Here is a 15992-nt window from a genome sequence, read left to right on the forward strand (position 1 = left end):
AAGCTAAAACATGATACTTTTTACGTACATATTTCCATCATATGTCTCCCCTTTTGATTCTTTAAATTTCTAATAGAATTTAAATTAAAAAAAGGAATTCAACTTTAAAAGCATGAATAGAGGGGGCAGTATTAGACCATTGACCTCTGTGGAAAATACCATTTTGCAAATCTATCCCAAACAGTTTTGTATATCTGCAGTTAAGAAAGATAGGTAACAAAGATTCCTTCTCATTATTACAAAATACAGATAACACACAATTGGGCCACTAGCCAGATTTTGTTATCATACCAAGTCGTAAAAAATATGCTTTTATTTTGATACCCTCTATCTTTATGATTCCAAATACTATATGTATATGGTGAAAAGTTATGCTTATATATTAAATCCAAACACAATAGAACTTGTTTAAGAAAGTTAGATAATTTAAGAGGAATTCTATTAATGTCAAAGTGACATTTTAACACAAATTCCATATCACGTTTATATGGAAAAACCAACTTGGGAGAGAAATTCCATATACTCATTTTTTTTCTAGTACAATTTCTAATCTCCGTGAGCAGAGAGAGAGAGCGAGTTCAAGGTTACTAAATGTTCGTGTCTGGATTGTCTGGATTTATCCAATCACAATACGGCGGAGGTGTAGGGCTTCTCTGGATTTATCCAATCACAATGCGGCGGAGGTCGAAGTCCTGCCCACAGACTGTAGCTAGTGCGCGTAGTTAGCTTCTTCAAACCTGCCGCGAGCTTTGCTTCTCTCTGTCGGGGACTGATCCACCGGCACCTCGCTGCTGTCAGGCGTGAGATACATCGTCTTTATCGTCTAAACTCGTTGCTATTTCACTCGTTCAGTTGCAAAGTTCCTGTTTCTCTCGTCACACAGGTGAGTATTATTGATCCGTCCAGGCGTCTTCACTGGAGGTTTGGGGGGGATGAGACTGAACGTGATCAGATGGAATTGAACTGAAAAATAAAACATAGTGTCGATTACAATAATATATTTTACTTTTTTAATTTAAAGAAAACGAACTTTTACCAGTTTAATTTTTAAATACATCGTAGTTACGTTCGTGATTTTTTTTTTCCTTCGACAACATGATAGAAACTAGCGTGGAAGTTGAGTGTATCTTGGAGGAGTCGGATGTCCGGCCAAAAACTTCCTTTAGTTTGGGTTGTGGGCTTCAGACAGGATGAATAGTTACTTTCCTCCTTGCGGCTTCAGACAGCCCGTGCACGGAGGTTTAAACTGGTGAAAAGTAGCGCGGTGACATTTAAAGCAACAAAGCAGAAGTAATTAGTAAGATAGAGCCGGTGTTGAGCGCTGGAGACCTGCAGCCGGGCGGGGAGGTGAGGCAGAGCGACACCTGTAGTTCTGAAGTTTATACTGACACGGAAAAGTGGACCAGTGGAGTCATTTGCCAGATTTGTCAATGACAGAGTGTAGATATTTTACCAACCAGTCTTCTTACTTTGACAAATACGACGGTCTCTGCCTTAGACTCCAGTTTGTGGCGTCTGAATTCAACGTTCTGCTGTTAAAATACGATAAACTCGTTGCATTCTGAGGGAGAGATGAGAATTAATTAAAGGCGTCGCTCCTGGAAATCTCACAACATGGTGGTCACAGAACGGTTTAACATCGCGACGTGTTTGATAAAATAAGCTTTAAGAATGAAATAATGCATAGATTCCTTCATAACCGAATCTCCAGGTGTGTTGCAGCAGAGCACAGATTTACAGAGAATTCAGACGGGATGGCTGTGTGGTCAGGCTCCGAGTGGGGATCTCTTATTTTCTGAGAAATCAAGAATATGCATTTGGAGGGTCTCCAGGGGGTTTCTTGGGATGGCACAGGACCTGAGTACTGCGTCTGGTAGCCGGGGACACCTGTGTTACACCTAGATTACCAGGCTACATTAAAGAGGAACTGCAGTCCCAGGTTCTCAGACCGGTTATTAAATCTCTGACAAAATAAATTAATTGTAGGTATAGAAACATTGTACAAATTTCAAAATACGGCACAGAATCGTGAACTTTGTGAAAGTACTGTAGGTCGCTATGTTGTGGCAAACCCCTGGTCTCGCCGTGGGCACGATTGAGAATCCCAACAACTTGTGATGCGGCCCTTCCTGCTCACTAGTCCCTGTGATGACAGATGTACGGATGTACGAGCGAATACGTCCAGGTTGTGCAGCAGACGTTTCACACAGAATTGTTCCAGCATGATCTGCAGGCTGAATTAAGAATGAAACATATTGATGGGCAAATCCATTTGGAAGTCAAGAGCAGGATTTCTACTGGATTAAAAGAGACAGATCCACAAGCCTGAGTGGACAGTGTCACAGGGCCGCTCCACCTCACTGGCAGTTGTGTTTCCCTCGATTCATTCTGAATCACAGAACACTGCGGCGATTCAGTGTAAGTCAGGAAATTAGAGGTTTTATATGTTCCTGTTTTACATCAGCAAACAGTATCTTTCTAACCCTTATATATGAAAAAACACGGTAGTTCCCTCTTTAAGGTCCCTTGTCTCTTTCCCCAGGGTGAATCTTACGATGCGACTTCCTGTGTTGGTTTTCTTTCTTTTGCTTGCACTGACAGAGGGTGAGTATCAATTTCCATTCACAAATTTATATTTCCTGTTGATTTTCACTCTCAACAATTCACAAATCCCCTCTTGGCACACCTGACCTGTACTGACCAGAGGAGCCCCAGATCACAGAATCTCACACTGGACACCTCTGATCTCTCCCTCTCACACTGTCCCTGCACGCTGGACACAACTCTGATCTCTCCCTCTCACACTGTCCCTGCACGCTGGGCACACCTCTGATCTCTCCCTCTCACACTGTCCCTGCACGCTGGACACACCTCCGATCTCTCCCTCTCACACTGTCCCTGCACGCTGGACACAACTCCGATCTCTCCCTCTCACACTGTCCCAGCACGCTGGACACACCTCTGATCTCTCCCTCTCACACTGTCCCAGCACGCTGGACATGCCTCTGATCTCTCCCTCTCACACTGTCCCTGCACGATGGACACACCTCTGATCTCTCACTCAGACTGGGCACTCTTTATTTTCCATAATCTCTTACAAAATAAAAATTGAACCTGTGAAAATATACATTTAATATTTAATAAGGTTTGGGGATAAATTCAGAAAAATTTGTGTGCGAGAGGTGTATTCTTCAGCAGTGTATCGGTTTTAAAGTTTTTTTTTCTAAAAAATATTTATCCAGTTGGATTTGTGCCGCAGATAAAAATGTTTAGGGGATATCAGCATGTTTTAAAACCCTAAATGGTGTTGTGTAGAAGTTAATAGGATAGTAAATGAAATCACACATCTCATTTCTCATGATATTAAATAAATGACCATTAATATGACAATTATTAACTAAGAACTCCTTGAGAATTGGCTAATCAAACTTCACATTTGTTTTTGGTTGGTGAATATAAGTTTTTACAAAGATTTATCAGTATTCTTTTTCTTATTGAAATAAATGAAATAATGTTGTTGACTATTGCCAGATACACTGGAGGTGTGTTTGGGTTTGCCTTGATCTACACTGTTTCATCTTCTGAAAGAGACTGAGCAGCAAAAACTGAAAATTGACACAAGTGCCTAGTCCAGCTTATCATAGATGCAACCGCTTCTGATATCCAGGGTTAGAAGAGATGGTAGTTCCCCAACATGGGGCAATATTATTGCACATACAGTACAATGAAATACACAGTATTAATATAGGAGGTGACATTGGTCACAAATTAACTATTGTGTTTAAACTGAATAACTTTCTCGTATAAATGAGTTAATTTTTTTCCTCTGTGGCGCCAATAAGCTTCCATAGGAAACAAGACCCTGAATGAATTAATCCTAGTTTCATTCAAGAATTTTTCCAGTCGGTTAGAAATGGAGGTGAACAGTGTACCTGTTTCCCCTGATCTGTCTGATCACACTCTTTTAAACTGGAGTAAAAATGTGTTGTCTCACATGTGTCTCACTGTGTAAGCTTTGCCTGGAGTCTCTGGTGTTTAGCATGATCACACCCTTTTAAATTGGAGTCAAAAGACATAGTTTCTTGTGAATAGTGTACAGGAGTGTCTCGCTGTGTTTCCTATGATCACACTCTTTCAAACTGGATTGAAGGACCTTTGTCTCTCGTTGATGTTGCTCCGTCCTCATTGTCTCCCAGCATCGTCTGCAGATGCGGATGTGTCTGTGAGAGTCGGCGACGAGGTCACTCTCCACTGTGATGGGACCCCTGCATCCGGAATCCCCCCAGAGCAGCTCCTTTTCATCTGGAAAGCGAATGGGCGCTATGTCAGAGCACAACCTCAATAAATTACATTCAGTTGAACTAATTTTTATTTATTAAATGTAAAAAAATATATCTCAGGGCAGATTTCTATCGAAACACAATATGATCGTTTACATTATATTTTTGGAAGAATGGGACTCTTCATAAGCAGCTAGAGATGTTTTTTTTTTGTCCTTCAGAGATCCAGGCATGCATGAGCCTACCAACCATGAAGCTTTGAGTAAATGAACACAAGATTGGACTGGAATCGGGGTTAAAAATAAGACTCTTGGATCAAGTAGCTACAAACTGCCAAGCGGCCCATATTCCTGATCTAATTTGTATCCATTCTTGTAGCACTAAGAACAATTGTCGATAAGGATCGCGAAAATATCCGGACCTCCGATGTTTTTATGGAACTTTATTATTCAAATGTGCACAATTTGTACTTGAGAGTAAATAATTTCACTCTTGAAAGTGTCTCATGCTGTATATGCCTTTATCCTGACTTTTTCCATTCCCGACTGTTATTTTTTAATGAATTTGTGTTTTGAAAACTAGTCTGCTTTTGCACATTGGCGCGCTCTTGTGGTTTAATGCGAAAAGTTTCCTAGACTGAGTTATATCTTATTTATTTCGCGAAGAGCGGCTGTGTATTAACACTGTAAACAGTGACTCAGGGCAGAATTCCGGGATAGTGTCATTGCAGTTATTCTCCTAAACCCGCTCGTTCACCTGAGTCAGCCGCTTCGTGACGTCAGTCCGGTCTGAAACCCGCAGAAGCTCATTTTCTGAGCCGTCACGGCCATAAGAGGACCCAGTTCGGGACAGGCTGTCTGGAGAGACCGGTTCCGTCTGGGTCTTGGCGGTACCAGTCAGTCGTCACTGGACTGGTAATGGGTTTTGCATGATTCTCTGGGCTCCTCATTGCGTTTTTAACGCCTGATCACTAGGTCTCGATCTAGAATGTTATTTTTTTTAATTAAATCTGGCGCGTCGAGGTTGGACAGCAAATTATCTGCATGTGAACATTTGTAGGAGCAGAGCTCAACTCCTCTCTGGCTGCTGGAGAACTGACGTTACAAGAGCAGCGCTCTGAGGGGGGTGTGGCTGCGGGGGGCTGACCGACTCTCCTATTGGTCCATTTCTTTTATTTAAATAGGGGCGGTTACCCATCCTGTATGGGTGAAGTGACTGAGCCATCCAATAAGAAAAGCGGGTATAATTAGCCACGCGAGTTCGTCCAATCAGAACGCCTCGTTCACGAAACCGAGTCCCTCCTCCTGTGCCGCGGGTCAGTGGCCTCTCTCCTGTCAGGTGTCGCAGGGCGCCAGTCGCCGGTAGCAAGCGGCGCCGGGCAGCACGGAGAAAACTTCCGACAACAGAAGACACGAGGGTTGTGACCGCAGGAGAGATTTAGGATGAAAACGATAAAGAGGAGCGGGGCGGTGTGAGTCGCACCGAGCTCAAGCAAGACGGCGCTGGAGATGGTCTGTCGTTGCTCAAGGCGAACACACACGTCGATTTGAGTTAGTCTGTCGTCGATGGCTTACAGATCCATCAAGGATTCCTTTATTAATGTTAGAATTATACCCCCGATATTCAGCCACATAACCGCCGCAGAATAAAAGAAGAGATATAAGAGAGATATTTAATACAAGTGACCGCTGACAGCTGGATAGGAGACCAAGAAGACACTGGGGCTCATTGGGAAGAGCTCTTGACTTGTAGCCCGGGAGCTGTGGGTTCCAGTCCTTGGTAATAGAGGAGGTTTATTTTCCATTCTTACTTGACATTCACACATGAGTCAATAAAGGTCGGGTGCTTTGTTTGCTATCCTATAGAGTAGTGTGTAGGGAGGGATCTACACTCTTAGCTGATGCATCAGGGGTTCAAAGGCTGGGAGTTATGTGAGCTTTGCTTTCAAGCTCAGGTGTACTACCACGTTGATCAATAAAGCGATAGGTGATCAGGGTGCATGGCCCTATAGAGTAATGCTGCAGCATGCAAGACCAGAACCCCATATCTTAATCTCTCCTCTACAGAGCCACCTTGACACAGACCCCCCTTTTGTTTATGTATGAACATGTCTTAACCCCCAACCCTATAGGCCCATATCACCACAGCACTAAACTCTTTACTTATCAATGTGTTACTATTAGTAAGAATTTGCTTGAAATGAAATCACAGGTCTCAGGTAGGATTCGAGGCTGCAACCACACATCTAGGAGATGCACAGTCTAAACCTATACTCTATAAAGGCACACACACAGAAAGACTAATCTCTTTATTTATCAACCTTTTAATATCAGCAGGACTTGACAACAAACCTGCAGACACAGGCAGGACTTGAACCCCCCACCAGCTGGGTGCAAGGCTCAAACCTACACCACCCATGCCACAAACCCCATCTCTTCACTTGCCAATCCGTTTCTGTCAGTAAGAATAAACCAGAATCTTCTGATGACGTGTCTATCGGCTTAACTCCTACTCCACAGGATCACACATGCACACACACACCTACCATCCCCATCTATCTATCGACGTGGAGATTTCAGTCAGCATTCAATTGAGGAAAAAAATAGATACTGCTATCACTCAGAATTGGAGTTCACAGAGTGAGCACACCTCCGGCTGATGAAAATGAGAGAGGAGAGAGAGAGAGAAAGAGAGAGAGATCAGGCAGGAGCAGCTCAGTATTTAGAGATATGGAGGAGAGAGGTGATTAAACCACTCATGTGGCTGCACACTAACTCAGCCCCTCAGTAGTCCAGCGAAGCAAAAAGCAGAGGATGGGACAGCAGAGGACATTGGTGCCCTGCGAAGCTTCTGTCAGAGTCAGGGAGACAGACACACACACAGGTGGGGCTGGACAACACAGGATGTTAAAGCTGCCCGTTCCCCATCCCCGCCACACTTTGTGTAAAGAAGTGCCTTCCCTGTCCTGTCCTGACTGGAGGATCTTATCCAGCTGTGTCTTGACGGGCACCAGGCGATCCTCTTTAACACCCCGGCTGGCAGCTTGTTCCCCACCCCCACCACCCTTTGTGTAAAGTAGCGCCACTCGTTCTCCTTTCCAAAACGCACACCCTCTGAGTGTCCACTCCTGCCCCCTGATCCCCGTTTCACTGCTGTTTCTGGAGAACAACTAGCGAATCTCCATCATGGGGCAGTGAACACACACAAACCCGTTTCATGTACATGACCAGATCTTAATATTCGTCTAATTTCCCCCCCACGTATTCCTCTGCGTCAGGCGGCGAGGACTGCAACAACCTCGGTCTTTCTATGACGGCAACATCCTGTTCAGAGATGCCCCGGTACAGTGCAGAAATGTGTGTTTATACACAAGGGTACCTGCTGCAAAAAACAAAACCACGCAATGTTCCACTTGCACGCCGCCATAGTCCACACCTTGGTGAGAATGCCACATACGATTTTACTCAAAAAGACATAGCTGCTCTGGGACCACATAGGATACATTTCTGTGCTGATAAGAAGGGATAAGTTACTGGATCTCTTTATTCTCAAACAGAGGAGAATGGGGGGAATGTGATACAATTTTCTAAATCCTTAAAGGTCACTGGCCACGTCAGTCCAGCTGTATTCTTCAGATTGAATACTGAATCATGGACAAGAGGGCACAAAGGAAGTGCATTTCAGACAGAGAGCAGGTGGTGCTACTTTGCACAAAGGGAGGTGGAGGTGGGGAACAAGCTGCCCAGCCCTGTGGTTGAAGCCGATACCCTGGCTTCACTCCAGACACAGATGGATGAGACCCTCCAGTCAGGACAGGAGGCACATCTTTACACAGAGGGTGGTGGGGGTGTGGAACAAGCTGCCCAGCCCTGTGGTTGAAGCCGATACCCTGGCTTCTCTTCAGACACAGTTGGATGAGACCCTCCAGTCAGGACAGGGGGCACATCTTTACACAGAGGGTGGTGGGGGTGTGGAACAAGCTGCCCAGCCCTGTGGCTGAAGCCCATACCCTGGCTTAAGATGAGCTCCTCCAGTCAGAACAGGAGGCGCTTCTTTACACAGAGGGTGGTGGGGGTGTGGAACAAGCTGCCCAGCCCTGTGGTTGAAGCCTCTCTCAAGACACAGCTGGGAGAGCCCCTGGACCCAATTAACCACTCACGACCCAACAAGACAGACAGGAGTGATTTGTTGTTTGTTTTCTGCGCACAAGAAAACCCTTTGTTTTTACAGTCATCGGTCATGTTTATTTTTCACGTTTTAATTGGAGGTTCAGTCCTATTGCATTTTCGCGTGATAAGCGTTAAAGCAGGGGCGGTTTTGTTTTGTACACGTCCGAACTACCCGTTTTCAGCCACAGATGAACACAGATAAACACGTGCTCCTTTTTTTCATATGACATCTTGCCACCGGGAATTGTTTTTTTTTCCCTACGTCAAAAAGTAAGAAAAAGGAAGGAGCCCACAACAAGCGAGAACAATAACTGCAGACTCCCTGGAACAGCGTCTTAAAAACCGCAGAGTAGCATCCTGACTTCCTGACTGCTTAGACCACGACAAAGCTCTTCCGCAGAGCGAAAGTCACCTACAGGCGGGTATTTTTTTTTTGTTTTGTTTTAAACAGAACTAAAGCCCGTCTCTCCTGCAGCCGAGCCTGTCGCGACATGGGGTGTTTCATTTCACACGGAAGGAGCGCGTAGAATCAATAGAAAATACAGGAATCTTAGTAGTAGCACGTAATTGTGTTAAAAATAATAACCCCACCGCCCCACCCTTTTCCACCCAGCCGCAGAGGCCAGCGCAATAAACGGCTCGAGTTCAGATCCTTCTTTTTGGTTTTGCATTAAAAAAAGAAAGAAAACAGGTTAGCCGCCAGCCCTTTCTCTTACATGCTCTCGACTTCCAGTCAGCTCGCTGGTAAAGAAGAGGCATTTCCGGTGGGTGTGTGTGTGTGTGTCAGTCAGCCAGCAGGCATGGGGGGATATCATGCTGACCCGCAGCTCTGGGGGTTTGTGCCAGGGCGGATTATATCGTAGAGGGTCCGGTGTGCCGAGTTCTGTCCGGTGATCGGGGGCGTTGGGGGGTAGTTCGGGTCGTCTCAGGAAAAACAAATATCGACTGCCGAAGCTGGGATTCTCCCTCATGCCTTTTAGGTTTGTCGTCCGCATTTTGCTGAAAAGACACAAACAGAAATAAAATGACTTATTTTTTTCGGTGTGGGGAGATTAAGACCTCCCTTTCACTTCGAGTTAACGTCTCTTTAAGTCTATACACAGAAGCGGGACCAAGCCAAACCACAAGCAGTGTGCCATGCAGCACGTCTTTACACAAAGGGTGGTGGGGGTGGGGAACAGGCTGCCCAGCCATGTGTTTGAAGCCGACACCTTGGCTTCTCTCCAGACACAGCTGGATGAGCTCTTCCAGTCAGGACAGAAGACCTGTCTGTACATAAAGAGTGGTGGGGGTGTGGAACAAGCTGCTCAGCCATGTTGTTTTTAGGGCACAGCTGGGCAAGATCCTGACCTACTGAAGCCCCCCATTGGCTGATAATCCGCAGGGCGTCACCTGAATGGGGCAGACACAAAACGAAAAAAACGTTGCCCACCCCCTCTGAGGAAGACGCAGAAGACGCAGACTGAGGAGAGGAGGGCAGACAGAGGAGGAGCCGTCAGCAGGATCAGCAGGCAGGGAAGCTGCAGGCCCGGGGGAAGCGGGGCGCCGGGTCGGGTCGCGTTGCCGGCTTCTCCTCGCCCTTCGCTCGGCGCCGCTGCCTCTGAGCAAGGAAAACAGTAAAATATGACCTGGCTTCGTCTTCATTAGCCGTCTCAACTCGTCTTTTAAATGAAATGTCTGTCCTCTTTTTAAAAAAAAACGCGCACAAATCCGCGTTGGAAATCGAAAACCTTCGGTCGCTCAAGCTAAAAAGATCAATGACGCCAGCGTCTGCGGTACTAATAGGAAATAAAAAAAAACATCGACTGTCGGGCGCAGGCATAGACGGTGGGCCTGTCTTCCCAATCAGAGACATCGACACCAGAGGGCTGCAGTGGAAACTACAGAGAAGAGTGTTGAAAACCGCTAACCCGAGGCTCTCCTTTACACGAAGGGTGGTGGGGGTGGGGAACAAGCTTCCCAGTCCATGTGGTTGAAACCGAAACCCCGGCTTCTCTCCAGGCACAGCTGGATGAGCTCCTCCAGTCAGCACAGGAGGCTCTTCTTTAAACAGAGGGGGGTGGGGGTGTGGAACAAGTTGCCCAGTCCATGCGGTTGAAGCCGATACTCTGGCTTCTCTCCAGACACAGCTGGGTGAGCTCCTTCTAGTTAGGACAGGAGGCGCTTCTTTACACAGAGGATTGTAGGAGCATGGAGCAAACCTCAGCAGGCTCTCAGCACCCTCTCCACCACGCAACGCTGTCCCCCCTTTCGATAAATAAGAGCTTTTCTCACCCACGCAGACGAGCCTGGCTCCTCTCCCGATGCGAAACCGCCCCTTGTCTCTGTCGGCGCAGTAGTAGAGGCCCTGGTCTGCCGGGGTGACCCGCTCGATGGTCAGGCTGGCGGCGCGGTCGGCCGAGGCGCTCGGCGCCAGCGCGTACCGCGGGTCCCGCCTCTCGACGTAGTGGAAGCCCTGGCGGTCGGGCCTCCTGCTGGCCGACACGGCCAGGGCCAGCGCGTCGCGCCGCTGGAAGAACCACAGCGTCTCGTAGCGCGGCTCCAGGTCGCAGGGCAGGGCGGCGGCGGCGGCCCCGCCCGTACAGGGGACCCGTGTGGGCACCGCGGGCCCCCCGTCTCCGCCGCCTCTGGCCTCTCGGAACGCGTCGCCTACAGCCGGGAGATGGGAGGGAGGTCTGAGGTCACGATTTTGGCGAAATAACTTCCTCCACAAGAGTCAAGGGTCCCAGCACTGCTCCCTCTATTCATGCTTTTTAGGTAGGATTCCTTTATTTAAAAAAAAAATGACCCTCTTAGAAATGTAAAGGATCAAAAGGCAGGGCCTACGATGTAAGATAGGTGAAAAAAACTGATTTTCAGCTTTTATCGTTGCGAACTGTCTCCTTTTTTTTTGTATTTCTGGTGTTAAAATAAAAAAAAACTTTTTTTTAAAGAGTCGCAAAAGGAGTTTTTTTTAAAAAAAAAATTAAAACTTTTACTGGATATCACCTCACATGAACCTATGAAGCATTCAATTAAATCCGGTGTTAACACCGGTGTCCTGGCCAAATCCCCCCCCGGTCTTTATCCATCATGGCCTCCTAATAACCCCCGTCTCTGAACTGGCTTCATCACTTTGCTCTCTTGAGAGCTGCTGTGTGGGGAGAGGACTGGAGCATCATCCAGGTGGGGCTGTACACTGGTGGGGGTGGAGGGGATCCCCATGACCTGTGAAGAGCTCTGAGTGGAGTGTTCAGAAAAGCGCTACAGACGTGTAAGGATTATTGACTATTCTTGTTGTCATTTCAATACAAAACAAAACAGAAAAAGTATGTCAAAAAGTAGAAGCGCACACACAAAACAACAACACAATACGCCACCAGAGGTTGTTATTATTATTACAAATCCGAAAACCATAAGTTACAATGTTGTTTTTCGTTTGCCTAATGTTTGTTTTTTAATGGGGTTTAAATAATATTGCATTTCCACCTCATCCACATGAAAGGACGGAGTAGCGGTGCACTATTTCGTTGTGTGAACGCGACATGTATCCACACGGGAGAAACAAATATAACATATAAATATAAACTATATAAACAAATCCTCTTTCTTTCCCACATTACGAAGTATTGCGAGGTATTACGTGATATCAAACTCCTTAAATCAAACACATTTACCTGCTTGAAGGTAAAGGTTTGCAAAACAGCGTTGTAAATGTTTCTGTTTTCGGCTCCACGACCGAAAAGCTGTGTGTCTCTTCTCTTTTCAGCACAGGAATCAACCTCTACTTCTTCCTCGGACGCAGCTCCTTGCTTGAACTTTGTATGTATATACAGTATACACAGACAGCGCCGGTGCTCTTGTCCAGCCGAACAGAGCGCACAGACGTCACCTTGCTCACGCATTCATCCAGAAAGCTGGCCAGGTTTAAGGAGATACAATCCGTGAACGAGGAAAAGGACGACAGGGGTCGGCGCTGGATCCCGAGGTCGAGCTCGTTAACGGGGCCGGAGGGTTGAACAGGTCGCTGGTGCGAACACATTCGCACGCTGGTAAAAATACACGATGATGCCTATGGCACCGCCTGGTTTAGTTTTTGGATTAAACAGTAAACTCTATTCTTACATCTGTTTTTTCTTTTCTTTTCTTTTTTTTCCCCGTTTACAACTGTTTTTTTGTGCAACAGATGCCAGGGACTTGTGCAATATATTTATAACGTGCAATACAACTTTTTTGTGTACTGTTCTGGTTTGTTCTTTGTATATTCTGGACTTGTGAGCGACTCTTCTTAGTGCACTTCTCACTGACAAGACTGATTGGATTGTGTTGTTGTATTGTTGTATCATTTCGTTGCACTGTCGCTGTGTTGACAGTGCTGCTGTCGCAGTGCAATTTCGCTCACGGGATCAATAAAGTATCTATCTATTATCACGTAACAGGTTTATATTCCCTGCTGAAAAGAGAAGAAAGAAAACACAACGTTTCGACCGTGGAGCCTACTTCAGGTTCGACTCAACTACAGACTCCACACAGAAGGATCGCCGCCCAGTACTCGACCACTCGGAGAAGTGAAAACGGGTGGCGGCCGTAACACCCCCTGGTGACACGCCACACCGTCTCCGTCTGCGACTCGACCCCGCTCTCCCAGGCGGGCCGCCAATGAAAGCGTGTCGACGCGTAAGCGCATTATCTTCCCGCGCCGGTGCGAGCCGACCACTCCGGAAAATCTCTTCTGAAAAGTGTCAACACTTGAAGCCCGACGTTCAAACACGAAAAGTCCCTGCAGTGATCTATCGACAAGCGGCGCTCGGTGCGCTCGGCGGCCAGGGGCTCCGGCAGCGGTGACGGAAAAGCCGATCTGCTTCTTGGAAATGACGCGCCCACCCCCTTCCTGACCCGCTCTCCTGCTGCTCTTACCGCGTGTTACAACACGCAGCTCCGCGCCCCTGCGTGCCCTCACATTTCCACCCCCTGCCTCGCCACGGGGCCAAGCGCCGTCCGTCGCGTCGTCAACCAGAGTTCCGGAGTGCAGCGAGTCCCAGCTCCTCGTCACGCCTCGTGAACTGGAACTGGCACTTTCTGGCCACAGGTAACCTGGTACCTGTACTGGTGCAATGGAATTCTTACGGACAGAAAGTCTCTCGATTGTTAAAAAAAAGGTGTGAAAAAACAAAGTGCAGAAACGTGTTCGTTCTCTCTTTGTTGGGCTTATTCGCTTTCCCCACCCGAGCGACTGGGAGCGGACTGATCAGCGCAGCGGTATCGATTATTATTATGATTATTTTAGTCTTTTCTTTTCCCTCGCGGCTAGGCGGGCCAGCTCGAACTCTGACCCCCGGTGGAACTGGGTGTCCGAGCTCGCCAGGGGGGACACGGGAGACGGCGTCAAACTCACAGAGCAGCCACAGCACGGCGACCCCCGTCTTCAGCACCTCCATCCCTGCTGGGGGGTCCCACGAACACGGCTTGCGGCGGGATGTGTGTGTCCAGCGCGGAGCGGCCTAAACACACGCAGTGAGCGAGTTAGACCCAGCGGTTCAAAGCCCAGAATCACCGTGCTGGGTGCAGTTTTGTTTTATTTTGATGAAAAACAGTAAATGGCAAAGAAAACGATCCGAGGTCCGTCAACCCAAATTCATACACACCCGCGAAGAAATCATTCCTATGAAGCGCTGGGCGCAGCCGGGACGGACTTTCAGGGCTGCAGTTACAATAAAAAGTTAAAAAATAAAAGAAACTCGAGACGCCTTTCTGACAGATTCTGAAAGGGGAAGATCTGAACTCATCTTCCACAGTCGGGCGTTGGACCTTGTCGACCATCTGCCCTTTTAAAAGCACTGGTAGGGAATGAACAGTTGGTCATCCAGGTTATTGCTTAAGTAATAATAATAATAATAATAATAATAATAATAATAATAATAATAATAATTGCTTACACTTATATAGCGCTTTTCTGGACACTCCACTCAAAGCGCTTTACAGGTAATGACAGGGACTCCCCTCCACCACCACCAGTACCGCTCTTTCGCAGTCGTTATCGTTAAACATGGCCGATTTACCAGTCCCCGGGGTCGTTTCTTTGCCGATGGGACTCGCATATATGGTGAACCTCCAGCACGTATGAGGTAGGTCACGGTTTGATTCGGGAGTACTCACGGTATTGAGGGGTTCACTGCGCCAGAGCGCTTTCAGCTTCACGAAGCGTATCTCCAGGCCGTTCAATGACTGTGTTCCGAGGCGTCGATATTCTTTTGTAACCTGACTTACGCTCAGTCGCGCCTCTTTACAAAAAAGACTGCGGTTTCCTCTGCGGTCCAGACAGAGGAAACGACGTGCGTTGGTCGCCGAGCTGCCTTGTTAACCGTTCGTGCGCTTAATCTATGAATTGGCTTCATTACTCTGCTCTCCTCCCCACTGATCGCTGCTGTGTGGGGAGCGTTCTAGCGCACTATGGCTGCCGTCGCATCATCCAGGTGGGGCTGCACATTGGTGGTGGTGGAGGAGAGACCCCATTACCTGCGCTTTGAGTGGAGTGTCCAGAAAGAGCTATATAAGTGTAAGCAATTATTATTGAAAAGAGTAGAGAGACACAGCTTTTCGGCCGTGGAACCGAAAACAGAAACATTTACAAACGCTGTTTTGCAAACCTTTACCTTCAAGCAGGTGAATGTGTTCGATTTAAGGAGCTTGATATCACGTTATAACTCGCGAGCAGACTTCGTAATGTGGGAAAGAAAGAGGATTTGTTTATGTAGTTTATATTTATATGTTATATTTGTTTCTCCCGTGTGGATACATGTCGCGTTCACACAACGAAATAGTGCACCGCTACTCCGTCCTTTCATGTGGGTAGAAATGCAATATTATTTCAACCCCATCAAAAAATAAACATTAGGCAAACGAAAAAGAGCATTGTAACTTATGGTTTTCGGATTTGTTATAATAATAACAACCTCTGGTGGCGTATTGTGTTGTGTGTTGTTGTTTTCTGTGTGCGCTTATACTTTTTGACATACTTTTTCTATTTTGTTTTGTATTGAAATAACAACAAGAATAGTCAATAATCAATAATCAATAATCCTTACACATCTGTAGCGATTTTCTGAACACTCCACTCAGAGCTCTTCACAGGTCATGGGGATCCCCTCCACCCCCACCAGTGTGCAGCCCCACCTGGATGATGCTCCAGTCCTCTCCCCACACAGCAGCTCTCAGGAGAGCAGAGTGATGAAGCCAGTTCAGAGACGGGGGTTATTAGGAGGCCATGATGGATAAAGACCAGGGGGGGGGAATTTGGCCAGGACACCGGTGTTAACACCGGATTTAATTGAATGCTTCATAGGTTCATGTGAGGTGATATTCAGTAAAAGTTCAATAATTTTTTTTTAAAAACTCCTTTAGTGACTCTTTAAAAGAAAAAAAAAAGTTTTTTTCACCTATCTTACATCGTAGGCCCTGCCTTTTGATCCTTTACATTTCTAACAGGGTCGATTTTTTTTAAATAAAGGAATCCTACCTAAAAAGCATGAACAGAGGGAGCAGTGCTGGGACCCTTGACTCTTGT

At 46.8% G+C, this 15992-nt stretch overlaps 1 protein-coding gene and 1 long non-coding RNA gene across 2 annotated transcripts; one reads left to right on the plus strand and one right to left on the minus strand.

The window, feature by feature from the left end:
• Positions 1-744: 744 nt before the first annotated feature.
• Positions 745-4778, plus strand: LOC148638359 (uncharacterized). The gene is made up of 3 exons (XR_015931040.1): positions 745-883; positions 2543-2604; positions 4197-4778. It is a non-coding gene; the product is annotated as an uncharacterized LOC148638359 (long non-coding RNA).
• Positions 4779-7058: 2280 nt separating this feature from the next.
• LOC148638360 (uncharacterized) lies at positions 7059-14781 on the minus strand. The gene is made up of 5 exons (XM_088623361.1): positions 14585-14781; positions 13824-13929; positions 10724-11098; positions 9882-10049; positions 7059-9448 (listed from the first exon to the last, which is right to left on the minus strand). Exons 2-5 carry the CDS (start codon positions 13864-13866, stop codon positions 9426-9428), a joined length of 609 nt encoding a protein of 202 aa, XP_088479487.1. The 5' UTR covers positions 13867-13929; positions 14585-14781; the 3' UTR covers positions 7059-9425.
• Positions 14782-15992: the final 1211 nt, after the last annotated feature.

This window comes from Lepisosteus platostomus, assembly GCF_059453375.1.
Source record: "Lepisosteus platostomus isolate fLepPlt1 chromosome 5 unlocalized genomic scaffold, fLepPlt1.hap1 SUPER_5_unloc_1, whole genome shotgun sequence".
In the NCBI taxonomy this organism is placed as follows: Eukaryota; Metazoa; Chordata; class Actinopteri; order Semionotiformes; family Lepisosteidae; genus Lepisosteus; species Lepisosteus platostomus.

Coding starts and splice junctions, on each gene's coding strand:
- LOC148638360 (XM_088623361.1), bottom strand. CDS start 13,866: ATGGAGGTGCTGAAGACGGGGGTCGCCGTGCTGTGGCTGCTCT. Junction 11,099..13,823: donor CGCCGTGCTGTGGCTGCTCT/GTGAGTTTGACG, acceptor TCCCGGCTGTAG/GCGACGCGTTCCGAGAGGCC. Junction 10,050..10,723: donor AGCCAGGCTCGTCTGCGTGG/GTGAGAAAAGCT, acceptor TTCCTTGCTCAG/AGGCAGCGGCGCCGAGCGAA.